This window comes from Helicoverpa zea, chromosome 15 (genome assembly GCF_022581195.2).
Source record: "Helicoverpa zea isolate HzStark_Cry1AcR chromosome 15, ilHelZeax1.1, whole genome shotgun sequence".
Taxonomy (NCBI): Eukaryota; Metazoa; Arthropoda; class Insecta; order Lepidoptera; family Noctuidae; genus Helicoverpa; species Helicoverpa zea.
This window is the reverse complement of record NC_061466.1, coordinates 8,350,378-8,365,814: the sequence shown is the minus strand read 5'-3', so window position 1 is coordinate 8,365,814 and position 15,437 is coordinate 8,350,378. Positions and strand designations below refer to the sequence as shown.

Sequence of the window (15,437 nt, the reverse complement as noted above, 5' to 3'; positions counted from 1 at the left end):
ACAGCCTTTTTATCGTCCCACTGCTGTGCACAGGCCTCCTCTCACACAGAGAAGGATTGAGCGTTAATCACCACGCCACGCTTGCTCAATGCGGGTTGGTCTTAATAGTCCAGGTTTCTTCAAGATAAAACATCTTCACCTTTTTATCAGCCATTGGTGTCCAAACACACTTTCACATTTATAATATTAGCAGGATGTACCTATCTAGTAAATTCTTGTGACCAGCCCTAGCTCCAAGTCGGCGTAAATTGAAAATCCTCGTGACGCTACGTGTTGGGATCAGATGCCGCGATAATGGCTATTGTTTGTTTTGCCTTTATAAACTAGATAACTAAGATAATATAGCCGAGCTATCTTTGGCGATAGATATTTATTTTAAATAGAGGAAAGAATGTGGAAGTAAGTATATATGCGCTGAGGTTTACAAGGACCTTAACCTTTATCGTAAGTATTATTTGCAAAATATCCCGTTTTAAAATGCCTCTCCAACTAACGAAGGCTGGGAGTCAGAAAGTTGGATTATCAGAACCTGAGTGCACCTGCCGGGGCTGCGGGATTGTTCTAAAAAGTTACCACGGCCGTGCTACATAAAGGGCTTAAGAAGGAACATGGTGGGTTTTAGTCAGTAAAAGTCTGACACTCCCTCACGCTGCACCCATAGGTAGAGGGAAGGGTGATTTGATGATGTCCCGTAAAAAAAGAACTCACTTTCTTTTTTGCCAAGCAGGTGCCAAGTGTAGGTAAAAAGACTTGTTTATTAGCTAGACACAGCTATACCAAGAACATGAAAATAATAATGAAATCACTTGTGCGTTAAATCTAGGTGCGTTAGAAATAAGGCGTGACTGTAACGCTTAATTAATGAGTAGGTAATTCTTATCAATGTTTGCGATTATGTACTTAGCATTAGTCACATGCATGAGTCGTGATGGTACTCACTGAAAATAAATTACCTCCTATTAGGTAGATACTTAAAAGCTAAATGTTACAAGCACTGCATGCCTCACTAAACCTACATTACAAAAGCTATGGAAAAAGAATGAACTCTTTCATCACGTAAGCTTTAAAACATCGCCCCCCTACTCTCAAACCGCTTCAGTAACCTACTGAAGAAGTGCTTCATATGGAAATGTTCTTCACCCATCCGAGGGCAAACCGTGGCAAGCTTCTTCATCTGGTGATAATGACTTGGCCACCATCTCTAGCAATCTTTCGAAGACACGACTTCCTTTTTACCATAAATCCCGTCAAGCAAACAATTAGGCAGCCATTATCAAAAGCCACGATCTTCAACAAACTTTAATAACCTTGTGACTATGTACTGATTTACTTGCACAAAATAATTTCATTATATACCTGAACAGATGCTCTGACTTGCGTTCTTACGCGGTGACAGGTTGACAGCCATGCTCCTCACGAAACAAACTTAGAACAACGTCCTGTTAAACCAAAATGAGCTTTATAACAAGGGAAGAAGGTGCAATAAGAGTGCATGGTTAACTTGGTGCTGTAACAGAAGTGGAGGTTAAAAGTTAACCACCCATCTGGTTCGCGTTCGGTGCACGATAATGTTGGATTTGATGGAAACGCTTTCGTAGTTAACTACTAAGGGTTTTGGTTCTAACAAACAAGAAGCAGTTTATTATACCTATTAACTAACTATTATTTTGTTGGTACATTATGTATTTTGAAAATCGGAAAATTTTTGTTTATGTATCAGGAAAGTAACTTAACATGGCAACCGTGGCGATAAGGAAACTACTTCAAGTACCTAGATAGGAGAAAAATGTTATACGTAGGTAAATAAGCCTCCTTCGCTTGTACAGGTAGGTACCTAAGTTTAGTGAAGAAAATCAGGCAAGAAAAAGACAGGTGAAGCGGCAAGGGAGCAAAACATGGAAGAAGATAGGCCACCAAGTGAAATTGGGATGAAGACAGAATGACGACTACGAAATTAAAACATCAAAATAAGTCTCTACCTACATAGGTAAGTGATCTGTTTCAGACCTTTATTGACCCTAGAGGAAACTAAGCGTCTGAATATCTTCATCAACCTTACCATACCACCTAAGTAACCAAGTTGTTATCAAAATAACCAAGCGTGAAGTTACAAAATTGATCTAGTTGCTGCTTCCGGATTTGCCCGACATTGTTACTGGCCGAGGTCGCACAGACAGATAAGACTTCTAATTATACATAATTACAGGTTCGAGCCGAAACCTTCGAGCGAGCTTGACGAACACAAGGTCGCGGGTTCAGTACCTACCTGAGGTAATTTGTAAATTGTCAAAATTTGTAACGCCTACTTAGAAGTGTGCTAAACGTTGAGATTAGTTTGGTCTAAAGGGGTAATTTTTTATTGCGAATGAAAAATTGAGGGAGGCTTGTTTGTAGGTAACAACTTAACTGCCGAATTAATCATCATTTTCACTTTCTGAACTTCAAAACATTGCCGATTCAAAAACTCAAAAAGCAGTGCCAATACAACAATAAGGTCCTAATACATTGTAGTTCACACGTAAGCGTCCAAAATTAACAACAATGTAACTGCAAACTTCAAAAGAGTAAATTTTCACGTTCGCCCTCTTTATTCGACAGCGACGCAAAATGCTCACGTTTTCGTGCACCTCAAACAATTGACAAGCGTGATGCGTGTACCAAATTATTGATACAATTATCTTCTTTATAAAAAGATGGAAGACCATGTCTTTGCGAAACTCTGAACGCTTTTGAGTCAATTCGTCGCATAATTTCAGTTAAAGGCTTTGACTGGAATTGTGTGACGTTTTCAATAAAGTTTGGACAATGCTGTGATGAATTAAATGAAATTAGTGACTGATGATAGCTCCTGTGCTACTGTCCTTGCGGACACATCGATTATTCGGCAATTATTTCGCCTGCGGCCTAAGCTGTTGCGAAATGGGAATTACCTATCTCAATATGAAATAATAATTTTGGCTATCAACTAGACATCGGCTGACATCACCTAAACAATTTTTTTTAATGCTCTTCATCAGCCTTTTTGGAATATAGCCTCACTTAAAGGTTGTAAGGGGTTCTATCCTTGACTCATCTTTGCTGCATGGAGCGTTTTGCGGATAGTCACATCACATAGGTACCTACCTACTTCTTTTACAAAAATGTTGCATGTATAGCGTTCAATTTATATGATAATACAAACTTGTCGTGTTGCATACTTAATATAATTTGTCATGTAACATAGTAATTGAAAGACACATTGTCAGGGTGAAAGAATGTGCAACAATGTGCACCGAGATCTGCCTCACGACTGACGGACATAATGTAGCGAACACACGGGGCCATTCCTTCTTTAGTAGGACGTATTTACAGTATGTACGATGTAGGTAGGTAATTTATGATAGTAGAAATATTACTTAACTAGCTGGTGCCCGCGACTTCGTCTGCACAGGTTTAGTATTTCGAACAATATGTTTACAAATTGTAGCCTATGTGTTATTCTGATGTATAAGCTATATTATTGTAAAGTTTCATTAAAATCCATTCAGTAGTTTTTGCGTGAAAGAGTAACAAACATCCATACATCCATACATACAAACTTTCGCGTTTATAATATTAGTAGGATTAATTTTGAAATAGGAAAAACTTTTTGTCTCCAAGCTGCTGTAATATCTATTGAACTAGCATTTTTAAAGCGACAACACCTTATTTTTGAGGTGGCTATTGTGTCAGAACCTCAAGCCAAGATACTAATACTAATGAGAAGCATGGATCTTTAAAACATTAGATTGATTAAAAATCTAGGTAATAGGTTCTAAAACTATTGTTCGGCCTCTCTTATCTACCGTTGTTATTCCGCCACAGAATACTACAAGGAATATGGTCCACAAGTTTTTACAAAAAAAAAAATACTATTTTCGTTTCGCTGGTTGGCTTCTTTAGAAATAAGCAATTATTTTTTAATTCTCTCTGTCCTGCTGTGTTTTTTGTCATGTGTGTATAAAAATTTAAAAATAAATAATTAACAAAAAATCAACCCGTGCGTCCCGCTAGAACGCACCGTGCGTTATTGCGCGAATTAACACACAAACAGGCATCGCGATCGCCGGCGGCCGGGTCACGAGTTGCGCCTGTGTGCGTTAATCATGCACCCGCTACAACGGGTTAAAAAGGTTCGCTCTTTCTTGTTCGCTCGCGTTCGCATTCACGGTGAAAACTTTGTAGGTGCGGTGTAAGTTAGGTACCTATGCTGTTGATTGTCAATTGCCATGTGATGTGAAATTGTAAACAGGTGTATGTACCTACTTAGATATAGATAGGTAGGTAAGTAGTGTGGATAGCTACAAAGAAACATTTATCTATGATTGTAAAAACAAATGTGTTCTAATTTATTACGAAATAGCAACAATCATAGTGTCTAATCATCAAACGTGTAATTGCTAGATAAAAAGATTTTATCTAAATTATTCTAATATCATTGTTTATCATTAATTACCCTCTTTCCATTATTAATATCAATAAAACCGGATTATATTCTTACGTATTTTAAAACGTAGTCCTGCCGGGGCTACGGGTTGTTCGAAAGAGATACCGTGGCCCTGGCACATAAAAAGGACTTTGACGGTACACGACGGTTTTCAGTCGGTAACAGTCTGACACTCCCTCAACGCTGCTAACCCACAGCGGGAGGGGTCATTTGATGATTTTTGACGTCGTTAAAAAAATGGTCTGTAAATAAATAAACACCAATAACAATATAAAATCTTTATTTCATCTTACAACTTTTCTTATGCCTCAATATTTCAACGGGGGTCATATAAAGAGTTTCCTTACAAATATCGCATGTATACTCTTTAGCATTAGGTTTAATTTCCCTTGTAGCTTTAGTTGGCTCTTGTTTCTTTACTTCTTTGGCTGAACAAATGAAGTGGGTATGTTGAAGGCGTTCTACGGGAGATAGGCAGAGAGTGATTTCACAGTTTGGGCAAGTCCACGGTATGTTGTATGTCTCTTCGTAAGTTCTGCTACTCCATAGTGTGTCGATTACGCTGGGGAAATAAGGTTTTAGTTAGTAAATGATATTAACTCCAATAGTAAATTGATTATTAAAAAAGTTAAAATTGATTTATATGTGACACCATAATAAAGGTATTTTTTTATGTTTACAATAAGAAACATAACAACTGAACAAATTGGTGTTTAGATTTAAGAACAAAATAGTGTTTCATCAATTTTGAGCAAAATTAATTAGTATGCAAAGTCACTTTGCGCAAAATTGTGTCTGCGCTAAAATTATTGCGCAAAATCATTTACATTAATTGGTCTGATTGTTAGGCTGTATCTATTCTATGACACCTCTATTTACTTAATTAAGCAATAAATATTACTTTACTTTATAGGGGTTTTACTTACCAATTATAAACAACATTATCAGTAACATAAACTCCTCCTTTCTTCTCATGGGGTCTACACACAAACGTCTCATCGAACGGATTGGGGTCTACGCTCGGATGAGCTTCATCATTTCCATAGTACATGACCTTAAGGTCTCCTGGCATTAGTCTTTTGATGGTATAGTACACTTCAGAAGTCATATATGCACTCATATCGCAGGATAACTCGTGTTGGATTTCTTCGTATGATATTTTTTGTTGGTTCTGCTTTTCGAGTTCTGATTCTACTGATTTTGTTGGGTTTGCGTCTGTAATATTGAATCAATAATAAGTATTGTTTCTTCTAGAAATTAAAATGAAACTTTGCTCTGATAGAAACGTTTGAAAATGCATACGACTCGTAAATTAAAAAAAAACACGCCGCACACATACAATAATTAAATACATTATGTTTCTCACAAATAACACATATTTTTCATAATGCATGATGCATTACAGTACATGATATAATATTACTAAATAATAATAAGATCAGTAAAATTACCTGCAAGGCGTCGGTTTATCAACAGATCCCATCTCTGACGTAATTTAACAGCTTTTAATAGTAGATTCAGTCCTGTCTCGGGATACGGGAATTCTAGTAGCAGCCATGAATCACATACAATTCTGTAAAAAATAAATTAGGGAATCAATCGATTTAGGAATTACCAATAAAACTTGCTTGATCTTTAGTTTTGAACTTTTTTATTTGTGTGTTAGATATATTTTTTCCATACGTAAACTATGTTTTCTATACTAATATTATAAAGAGGAGAACTTAGTTTGTTTGTTTGGTTGTAATGGATAAACTCAAAAACTACTGGACCGATTTTAAATATTCTTTCACCATTAGAAAGCTATATTATCAGCGAGTAGCATAGGCTATATTTTATCCCGGTGCGGGCAGTAGCTGCCACGGGACGCGGGTGAAACCGCGGGAAAACGGCTAGTATTTACTTAAGTTAAACAATCATGTGACAAATACCCATTTAAACCACGGCTTTCTTTTTTTGTCTTTGTTTTAATTGAAATTTCATTGATTTCAGTTAAATACCTTGCTCTATTTAGTTTAATACCTAGCCAAATGAAGTATACCATTCCATTACTTAGTTTTCTTATCATTTGTTACTTCTAATATGTTTAGGGAAAAAGAATCACCTCGTAAATCCAATATTAGTGTCAATAGAATGCGCTAACAGTAACAGAGTTTGTGCCGCAGGCATGCGCATTGAATTCACTATGTACGGCTTTGTTGTTTCCAGAAGTGATCTGAAAAAGATTTAAAATTTTGATGGTATGTTGGTATATAACATGCATTTTTTAGTCATAGCCGTAATAAATAAACTAACCAGACGGTAAAATTGATATTTGAACTAGCAACACTAAGTTGATATTTTTGGCGTTGCAGCATTCTGAAACTCTTTAAAAAAAGGCATATTATTCGTCCCTGCTGTCATTTTTTTTTGTGGATCCCTGCTGTCATTTTTTTGTGGGTCCCTGCTGTCATTTTTAGCATCATTACGAGTGGCCAGAAATTCTGAAACAGTCTTACTAATCGAGTTGCCCAACTAAATTGGTTAAGGAGGTCTCCTCACAGTTGAGAAAAATCTAGAAAAATTATGATAATACTTACAAATAACACAGAATCTGATGTCTTCCAGACACAGGTAGTTTGCCATCGTAACTAGGTGGCAAGTCTGTCTGTATGTCTTCCTCAGTGAGCTGTAGAGTGCGCGGCTGTTTGCCGAAGTACGAGGTCGGGTGGAGGAACACGAAGGGTTTACTCCAAGTGTGGTATAGTTGTTCTGCTACTGACTAGAGAAAGAAAAAGGAATTGTTTATGCTTAAGTTTGCTGGGGAGTTTCTGACGCTCAAAAAAGTGCTGTGTTGCAGCCAAGTTTGAATAAACGATTTTTGATTTGGTTTGTGATTTTTGAAACTGTAGGCACTGAATAAATAGTATAGGAAATAAAGGTTGTTTTTCAATTTTACATGAAGATAATTCTTACCTTGTGATGATTAAACGAATCAGCTACAGCTACTTGTGGGTACAGCGCTCTGCATAACACTATCTGAAAACATTAATTTTAATCAGTCCATCTGGTTAGCCATAAGCGACTGTATGCGTTGCGAGTCGCGTCATCGGCCTCATTCATGCCTATTATTTAATGTACCTCAGTTTAATAAACTGTATAAATAAGATAATAAAACTGTAGTTAAAATAATATTACCTTCAACATAACAAGATCTCTGCCACTAGAAGTGCTAGAGCCCGCTATAAGCGACTGTATGCGCTGCGCATCGTTCGTCAAACGGAACTCGACGTCACGAATATCGATGACGTCATCGTCGTCATTCGTGTTCTCGTCGACAATCTCCCAGGAGTCCACTTTGAGGCGCTTCTTGCGTTTCATATCGTTGGCCGCTTTCTGTTTGTATTGGCTGTAAAATGTTTTAAAAAAGAATGAAATTAATAAACGAGTAAATCGAATTTGAGTTTCGAAATACGACTGGATACGGGATAGTGTTCGTGACGTCATGAATCCGACGCCATATTGTAGTAGTGAGACAACGTATTGTACTCAATTTGTTTAAGTGTATGGATGTGTGGCTGAATGAATGGTTCAAATTGTTAGTGTGACAAGAGTGACAGTTAAACGAGCACAAACAGAATTTCAATACGGCATCAATCTTTAACGTAACTCTAAGCCAGCATATTTCGGAACAAAACGACATTATGCTATTGATTCACGATGTCACGAACACTGGCTAGAATATTGAGTCATAATCTCGGAACACAAGCTACATTTTCAGCAACTTAACACTAACCGTCTCGCATCTTTCAGTTGTTTCATTTGGCCGTGTCTCAGAGCCCTTTCAGCTGACGACATGGATTCAGGCTCCGGGGTTTCCATCAAATTATTTCCCTGAAACATACAGAATTACAGTTATTCAAGAATTACAGTAAGCAAGGCTACGAAGATATAAAAATATATGATATTATTGTAGTTAAAAGTTAACCTTATAACAAGTACAATAAGTTCTTACTTGTGTTGCTAGATGAAACTGCCTGTAGTGACTCGCTTCTCTCTTAGCCAAACGCAGTATAATAACGGTTCATTTTACATTCAAAAGTGAACCTTATCTCACCTGCAATAAGCTTCTATACTGTGCAGCAAGATTGATGACCTCCTAACCGCTCCTTATGTCTAACTTCTCTCTTGACAACCTACATACCTATTATACACCTACATATGTTCTACTCTTCTACATACAAAACTAAATTTTAACACACCTGTAACAAGCTTCTAAGTTGTGCAGCAAGCTTGGTCAGCTCGTATAGCCGCTGTTCTTCAATGCCTCGTCGTCGGCACCAGGCGCGACCGCCGCTTGTGTCCCGTTTCTCTCTCAACCAAGCGCAGTATAAAGAGAGAAGGGTTAAGGGATCCCCGTGGTCTGATTCGTCTGGTTTGCGTGCATTCTGAAATAGAACACATGGATGTAAATGTTTCTTTGCCACAACTGAAACTGTATTTCTAATATTTAAACGTTTTAGTTTTTAACCGACTTCCCAAAAGGAAGTTATGCCCTCCTTATAGATCTTAAAATAAGCCTCCATTTAATTTCCAGAAAAAAATGAGACTAGCAGTTGTAGTGTCAGAATTTCGTTAGAGTCAGAAAGTGGTGAGTGAGGGTAAGTGAGTGAGTAAATGAGCAGTTGAATGTATAGACGAGAAGTGAATGAGTTAGTGTGTTAGTGAGTGAGTGATTGTGTTAGTGTGAATGAATTTGTGAGTAAGTATATGACCTATCAATTTTATATGATAGATACTAAACAAACGACAGTAAAGTTAATTATCTTACCTCACACTCAAAATCTCGATGCGCTCTAGTAGTATAAATTGACCGTATGCCTAATGCGGCTGCCAGCGCTAGAGCTGAGTCTAACTTGTGTGGCGGCAGGCTGGCCGCGCCTAACACTAGGGTTTTAGCTAGACACACCTCTACTGGTAAATTGGCTAGGGTTCGGCCTAGAGCTGTTAGTTTCTCGTTGGACGTTAGGGCTCCCTGAAAAACGGTAAAAAAATAATTGAGACTACTAAATGACATATACTATTATTTTTGGCACTTGTGGGATAGTATTGGACACGTAAACAGACAAATATGTGTTCCAATATATAATATCAACGTATAGACTTGTAAAGAAAACAATTAGTGTTAGCATACTAGAAATGTTGCATAGTGTAAAAAATACAATAAATTATGCACATTTGACTCAAAATAACTACTTTTTAATCCGATATAACACTATTAACTTACCAATTGGTTGTGTTTGTTAAAAGTATTCTCAATAAATTGGTCTCAAAACCCCTAAAATATACCAATAAAAACATTACTATTCCGTATTTCATATCTATAATATCTAACTTACATGCTGCTTCAACTCAAGCAAAGCATTTTCCACGGCCTCCTCAGGCGGTGCATCCAGGAACGGGAATCTTCTAACATCGTTAACTCCTAGAGAGCTCATGAGCAGTAAGAGTGACGCTAGAGGAACTCGCGATACTTCCGGCGTACTGAACGGTTCCATGTCGGTGTATTGCTGTTCCGAATATATGCGGTAGCAGACGCCAGGACCTGTGGTTAGGGTCCCAATGTATATAATCACTACAAAGTATAAAACAAACTCGCTTTCTCTGTCCCTATATCCCCATGTATGCTTAAATCTTTAAAACTATGTTTAAAAAAAGGTTTAAATGAAAAAAAAATGTACATACCCGTACGACCGGCCCGTCCTTTGCGCTGATCAGCACTCGCTTTAGATATCCAAAACTCTTTCAACCTCTGCATTTTAGTTGTTGAGTCGTAACTCATTTCTTTAACCTACAATATAATAAAAAATATACTATAAACGGTAATGCCCTAAAATAGCTAGTAAAAATTGTTCGCAAAGTTGCGCAACTTTGCGCAAATATTCATATAAAGATATTGCGCAAAGCGAAATAATAATTTTTCAGATACTTTGCATATAGACTTTGTACTGTATAGGAGTAATGTAATTTGAAACTTACCTTGCCAGAATCAACCACGAATCTTATGCCATCAATAGTTACAGAGGTTTCAGCTATGTTCGTAGACACTATACATTTTCGGACCCCTTCTGGTGGATAGTCAAACACCTGGAAAAGGATATTTTTTCATTACACCACAAAGGATAAAGTCCTTAAAGGTAGAGATCTGCGAATAATAGGTATAAATTACTAGTCTATCCAAAAACCTTCACACGGAAATTATATTATGCCCATTGTACTACATAGTAGCGGTGACTAAAAGTAAAATATAGTGCTATTTATTAGGTACCTACAGTACGTTATAATAGTGTAGGACTTAAAATCGCTCTAATAGTTTTTTTTTTGGTGGCATTCTCATCGGCCAAATACAAATTAAGCAAAGAAAATAGTATTATCTAAAGAGTAGGTATGCACACCTTGTCCTGTTCAGCAAGTGATAACCCACTGTGTAGAGGCAACACAATCCAATTCTTAGTTTTCTCAGCATACTGCTGAGCTGCATCACATATCGCAGTTATTTCTTGGACGCCCGACATAAATATAAGAAGATCACCTCTTTCGTCTCCTAGAATTAAGAATCTGTTTTAGTAACTTCCTTAGACGTTATTATTGTTGAAGTTTCAAACAATTAGAAATACTAAAAAATCTGCTGAATTTAGTTCCACTGCGAGCTGAATATTTACCAGCAAAAAATGGCCAAAGGGCTGATTCCAAAATTCTATCTGGTTTTTGTTTCACTAGCTAGAGATAGGGCTAGTATCAAAAGTCTGTCTCTTTTGCTCTCTTTTAACAGACATCCAAAACAAGAGATTTTTTTGTGAAATCCTGAAACCTTATAGGTACAATATAAACAAAATACTTGATACATACGTGGATATTTGCTATCAATGAGCTGCATAACTTGAACATAAGGCTGTGGGTCAAGCCGGTCATCCCTTGTAGGTTTATCTTCAATGAATACTGGCTTATAGTTTAATTGTATAGAAAACAAACGACCAGGCACCTGAAAGCAAGTAAAATGGCGTAAAAAATATATTAATAAAATATACATACTGCAGATCATCATCTTCCGAGCCTTTTCCACACTATGTCGGGATTGGCTTCCAGTATAACCAGATGTAGCTGTGTATCAGTGTTTAAATACCAGTGTAACATAAGAACTGCGAATCCGAATAGAAAAAATCTTTTAGTGTTAGGTAGATGATTTATAAAGGAATACTATAGATTACTTTATCAGTGCGCTCAGTAGTTCGAACGAGACAGGCAAAACCGCGAGTGCAAGCTAGTATAACATAATTCACCAAAGAAACCTACCAATAATTTAACCACCACGTGGGTATAGATAGTTATAGGCACGGATATTGAGCCCTGACCTTCACCTGCGCAGAAGCGATTTATTGGTTTATTGCCTTATGTGTACAGTGCGCAAAGCGATCCCCACTCTTCCGCCGAGAGCTCAATGTCCGTGCCGATAACACAGCGGCATTCAACAATGATGCATCATAATTTATTCGGTGAAATGCGAAGTGACAATTTATTTACCTGTATAACAACAGCAGATTCAGCAGAAAAATAATCTTCAAACAGCTTAATATTAATAGTAGCAGACATCAGCACAAGCTTGATATCAGTTCTAGTATGTATAAGGCACTTCAAAATACCAAGCAAGAAATCTCCCATCAAATGTCTCTCGTGAACCTCGTCTAGAATTATGACATCATAGTTCGGAAGATTTTCTGAAGACATCTGAAATTGTTATAGAATAAAGATTAAATGATGTCATTATAAAATATGGCGATTGATACAAGGGCTAGTGATTTATTAAAATCATGCAACACTACAAAATAAACAAGAAAGTTTAGATGTATGTCTGTTACTATGGAATTTATTTTGATGAAACTTTCCAGAAATATAACTTACATAATTAGAATAACATATAGTCAACTTTTTATCGATGAGCGGGAAGTTGTTCACTTGGGGGCGCGTAACACAAAACTATGGCCCGAAGTATGTTGAAAAATTTTGCAGGAAAATTTTTTATTTTATTTTCAAAAAATACTGTACCTGACCTGTCTAAGCAACAATCCTTCAGTGATAAAACATATCTTGGTGTCTGCGGTTTTGCTCTTCTCAAATCTGATCTGGTAACCGACTTTAGTTTCGAACTGTGTCAGCATCTCATAGGCCACTCGCTTTGATAAGGAGACACAGGCTATTCTTCTGGGTTGAGTACATGCTGTGAAAAGATATATAGTCACAAGATAAAATTAATATTGAAAGTATGCTAATAAAAAGGTCAAAATAAGAAAAGGACAGCACCCCATACACTCTTATAGATATGTACACCTATAAGCATATTTGTATGACTCCCTCATATTATACCCTTATTATGTACTACCTTATGTAATCCCTCATATACCTGAATACAATGAATGTGAATGTATGTGTATTTTGAGCCAGATGGATGTCTCCCTAACATTTTTTGAGGGTTGGATCAGAACCTGAAGCTTGAGCAGCTGTCACTGCTTCAAGCTGTTATTAGTGCAATGACATTTCATAGAGTTGCCAAGCAGTTACCATCAGTTTCTGTTGCCTATAACTTGAACAGAGGTCCATGAATTAGGAAAAGATTGCTTACCAATACTCTCAAATCCAGCTTCATGTAAATATTGCGGCACCTGTGTAGATTTACCACATCCTGTATCCCCGGCTACTACCACCACTCTCTCATTTTGTACTGCAGCTACTATTTCATTTCTGAAATAAACAGTTTTGTTTCAGTTTGAAACTAAAAATTTATAATTTAAAATACAGAACTAAGTATATCAAGGTCGACTAGTAGCATTACTTTCATGATGATTGTTAAAGTACTGGCTTCTGCCAGCAGATTCATACAAGTGCAATAGTCAACTCGGTATTCTAGATAAACAGTAGTCTACATGTTTCTCGATAAATAGGCTATCTAATAATGCACGATTTTATCAAATGGTAACAGTGGCCAGTGGGTTGTCTTTATGCACAGTTGTTACGGAGAAAACTGTGTTCAAACAAACTCATCAGCTTTATACTATTAGAATAAATGATTAGCCCTTATAGTTACCTATATTTAGCAACAGGTAAATCTTTCTGCGCCTGTCTCAATTTTCTAAGCTTATCAAACTTCTCCTTATTCTTAAAATCAATGTAAACAGACACAATATTCAAGAATGCTTTAAATAATTTACTATCCAGCTTCCTCCTGTCTCTATCATGAGAGACAGTGTCCACATACTTAATAGATGTAGTGAAATTAATACAATGGAATTTAGAGTAACTATTTTCAGCACTATTTTCTTCAGGCCCAAAATCTATAATAGGTTTCCCAGCCTTCTTCAGTGTAGCTTCGTATTTCTTCAAAAACGTCCAAAAGTCGTCCAAATTATTAACAACAGTGTTACTTTCATTGCTATACTGAAGTATCTTATTCAAATCTCGCTTGTAGTTCGTAAAACTAAAATCTTCATTACTTTTAGATGTTGAAGGCGACGGACTTATTTTTCGAATTTTATGTCTATCTCGATCACGGGAACGTGAACGTCTTCGTTTGTAATGACTTCCTCTGCCAGGAGAAGGGCTTCGGCCCATTTTTAATTATAAATTCTGTATTTTATTTCGTAAACAAACAAAACGACAAAACTTGCGAACTTCTAAAATATTTTTTTATCTGTGGATCGAAACTTCACATTGACGTTTTCAGTTTTTCAAAGTGTTGCCAAGAATCCCACACAGGTGAAATGAAAAACTGAAAATATAAATTGAAGTTCACCAAGGCTTTGTAACTTTGTACTTTACGTTTTAGATAGCTGTCCTCCGCTAGCGCACTCTTTTCAATTTAAGATGGCAAAATCTTATTTAGTATTTACAACGAGCCAAACATCCATTTCGAAAAATACAGGAGTCTATTGTAGTCATAGATGTAATATACTAAACATTGTAGTATACAGGGTTACTGGTAAGTAGACCGCATCCTTTCATGAGGTGATAGTATAGGTCAATATGGACGAATTTGACCATGGGATACACTGGGCAAAAGTTAACCCGTTTGAAGATAATCGAATTTCAAGATCTTTTCTTTACAAGTAGTCTATATAGGTACACGTATAAATTTTTATTATTAGTTAAAAGTCTCGTTTTTGTGGATTTTTGTGTGTTTTGTGCCTTTTTGGATAGCTAGATAAATGTAGATGTTTTTTAAGTATTCTGCACAAAAAATGAAGAGTAATATTTTTGAGAAAATAGCTACTAAAAAAGTAATTGCTGTTCGCTATAATTTCCTCTGTGATTTGTAGTTTTATGGTTTGTTATTATGAAGTGATTCATCTTCTATCCAAAAACACACAAAAATCCACAAAAACGAGACTTTTGGAATGAAAATGTATACGTGTACCTAGACGACTGATCTTGAAATTCGATTATCTTGAAACGGGTTAACTTTTATCCAGTGTATGCCATGGTCAAATTTGTCCGTATTGACCTATACTATCACCTCCTGAAAGGATGCGGTCTACTTACCAGTAACCCTGTATATATTGTAGTACCCGCGGTTCTGCGTCTGACCTCTCTCCGGTCGTGTCGGATTTCCGTCCCATCGGACTATGTACGAGAATGAAATAATAGGCAGCGCACCGTTGTCTGCGCAAATGTTTGTGCTCCATAATATGTCCAGCACAGTTGGCTGAATCATTTTTAAGAATCATTGCAGTTATGTTAGTTGGCACACGCAATAATTCTATATGAAAGACTAGTAGTTACAGTAAACAATGTGATATATTTAAATTAAAAATATCATTAAAAACATGTTAAAAACATTATTACAAAAAATAGTTTCATTCATTTTCAAAAAATGTACATTTAGTATACTGGGGTTGCAACGTCCAAAAATAGGATAGATAATAAATAGAACATTCACCATTCT

General features: G+C 36.5%; 1 protein-coding gene across 2 annotated transcripts; it reads right to left on the bottom strand.

Annotated features, from left to right (window-relative positions):
- Nucleotides 1-4,728: 4,728 nt before the first annotated feature.
- Nucleotides 4,729-14,205, bottom strand: LOC124637060 (probable ATP-dependent RNA helicase DHX34). Of its 2 annotated transcripts, XM_047173378.1 has the most exons (19): nt 13,584-14,205; nt 13,122-13,240; nt 12,553-12,719; nt 12,026-12,229; nt 11,354-11,486; nt 10,900-11,048; nt 10,484-10,591; nt 10,190-10,295; nt 9,844-10,049; nt 9,276-9,479; nt 8,707-8,892; nt 8,241-8,338; nt 7,643-7,853; nt 7,421-7,483; nt 7,045-7,226; nt 6,570-6,680; nt 5,917-6,038; nt 5,392-5,680; nt 4,729-5,027 (listed from the first exon to the last, which is right to left on the bottom strand). In XM_047173378.1, exons 1-19 carry the CDS (start codon nt 14,105-14,107, stop codon nt 4,745-4,747), a joined length of 3,465 nt encoding a protein of 1,154 aa, XP_047029334.1. In that variant the 5' UTR covers nt 14,108-14,205; the 3' UTR covers nt 4,729-4,744. The 2 variants fall into 2 exon arrangements, with proteins under 2 accessions (XP_047029334.1, XP_047029335.1); XM_047173379.1 differs by lacking the exons at nt 13,122-13,240; nt 13,584-14,205 and having other exon boundaries at nt 12,548-12,719.
- Nucleotides 14,206-15,437: the final 1,232 nt, after the last annotated feature.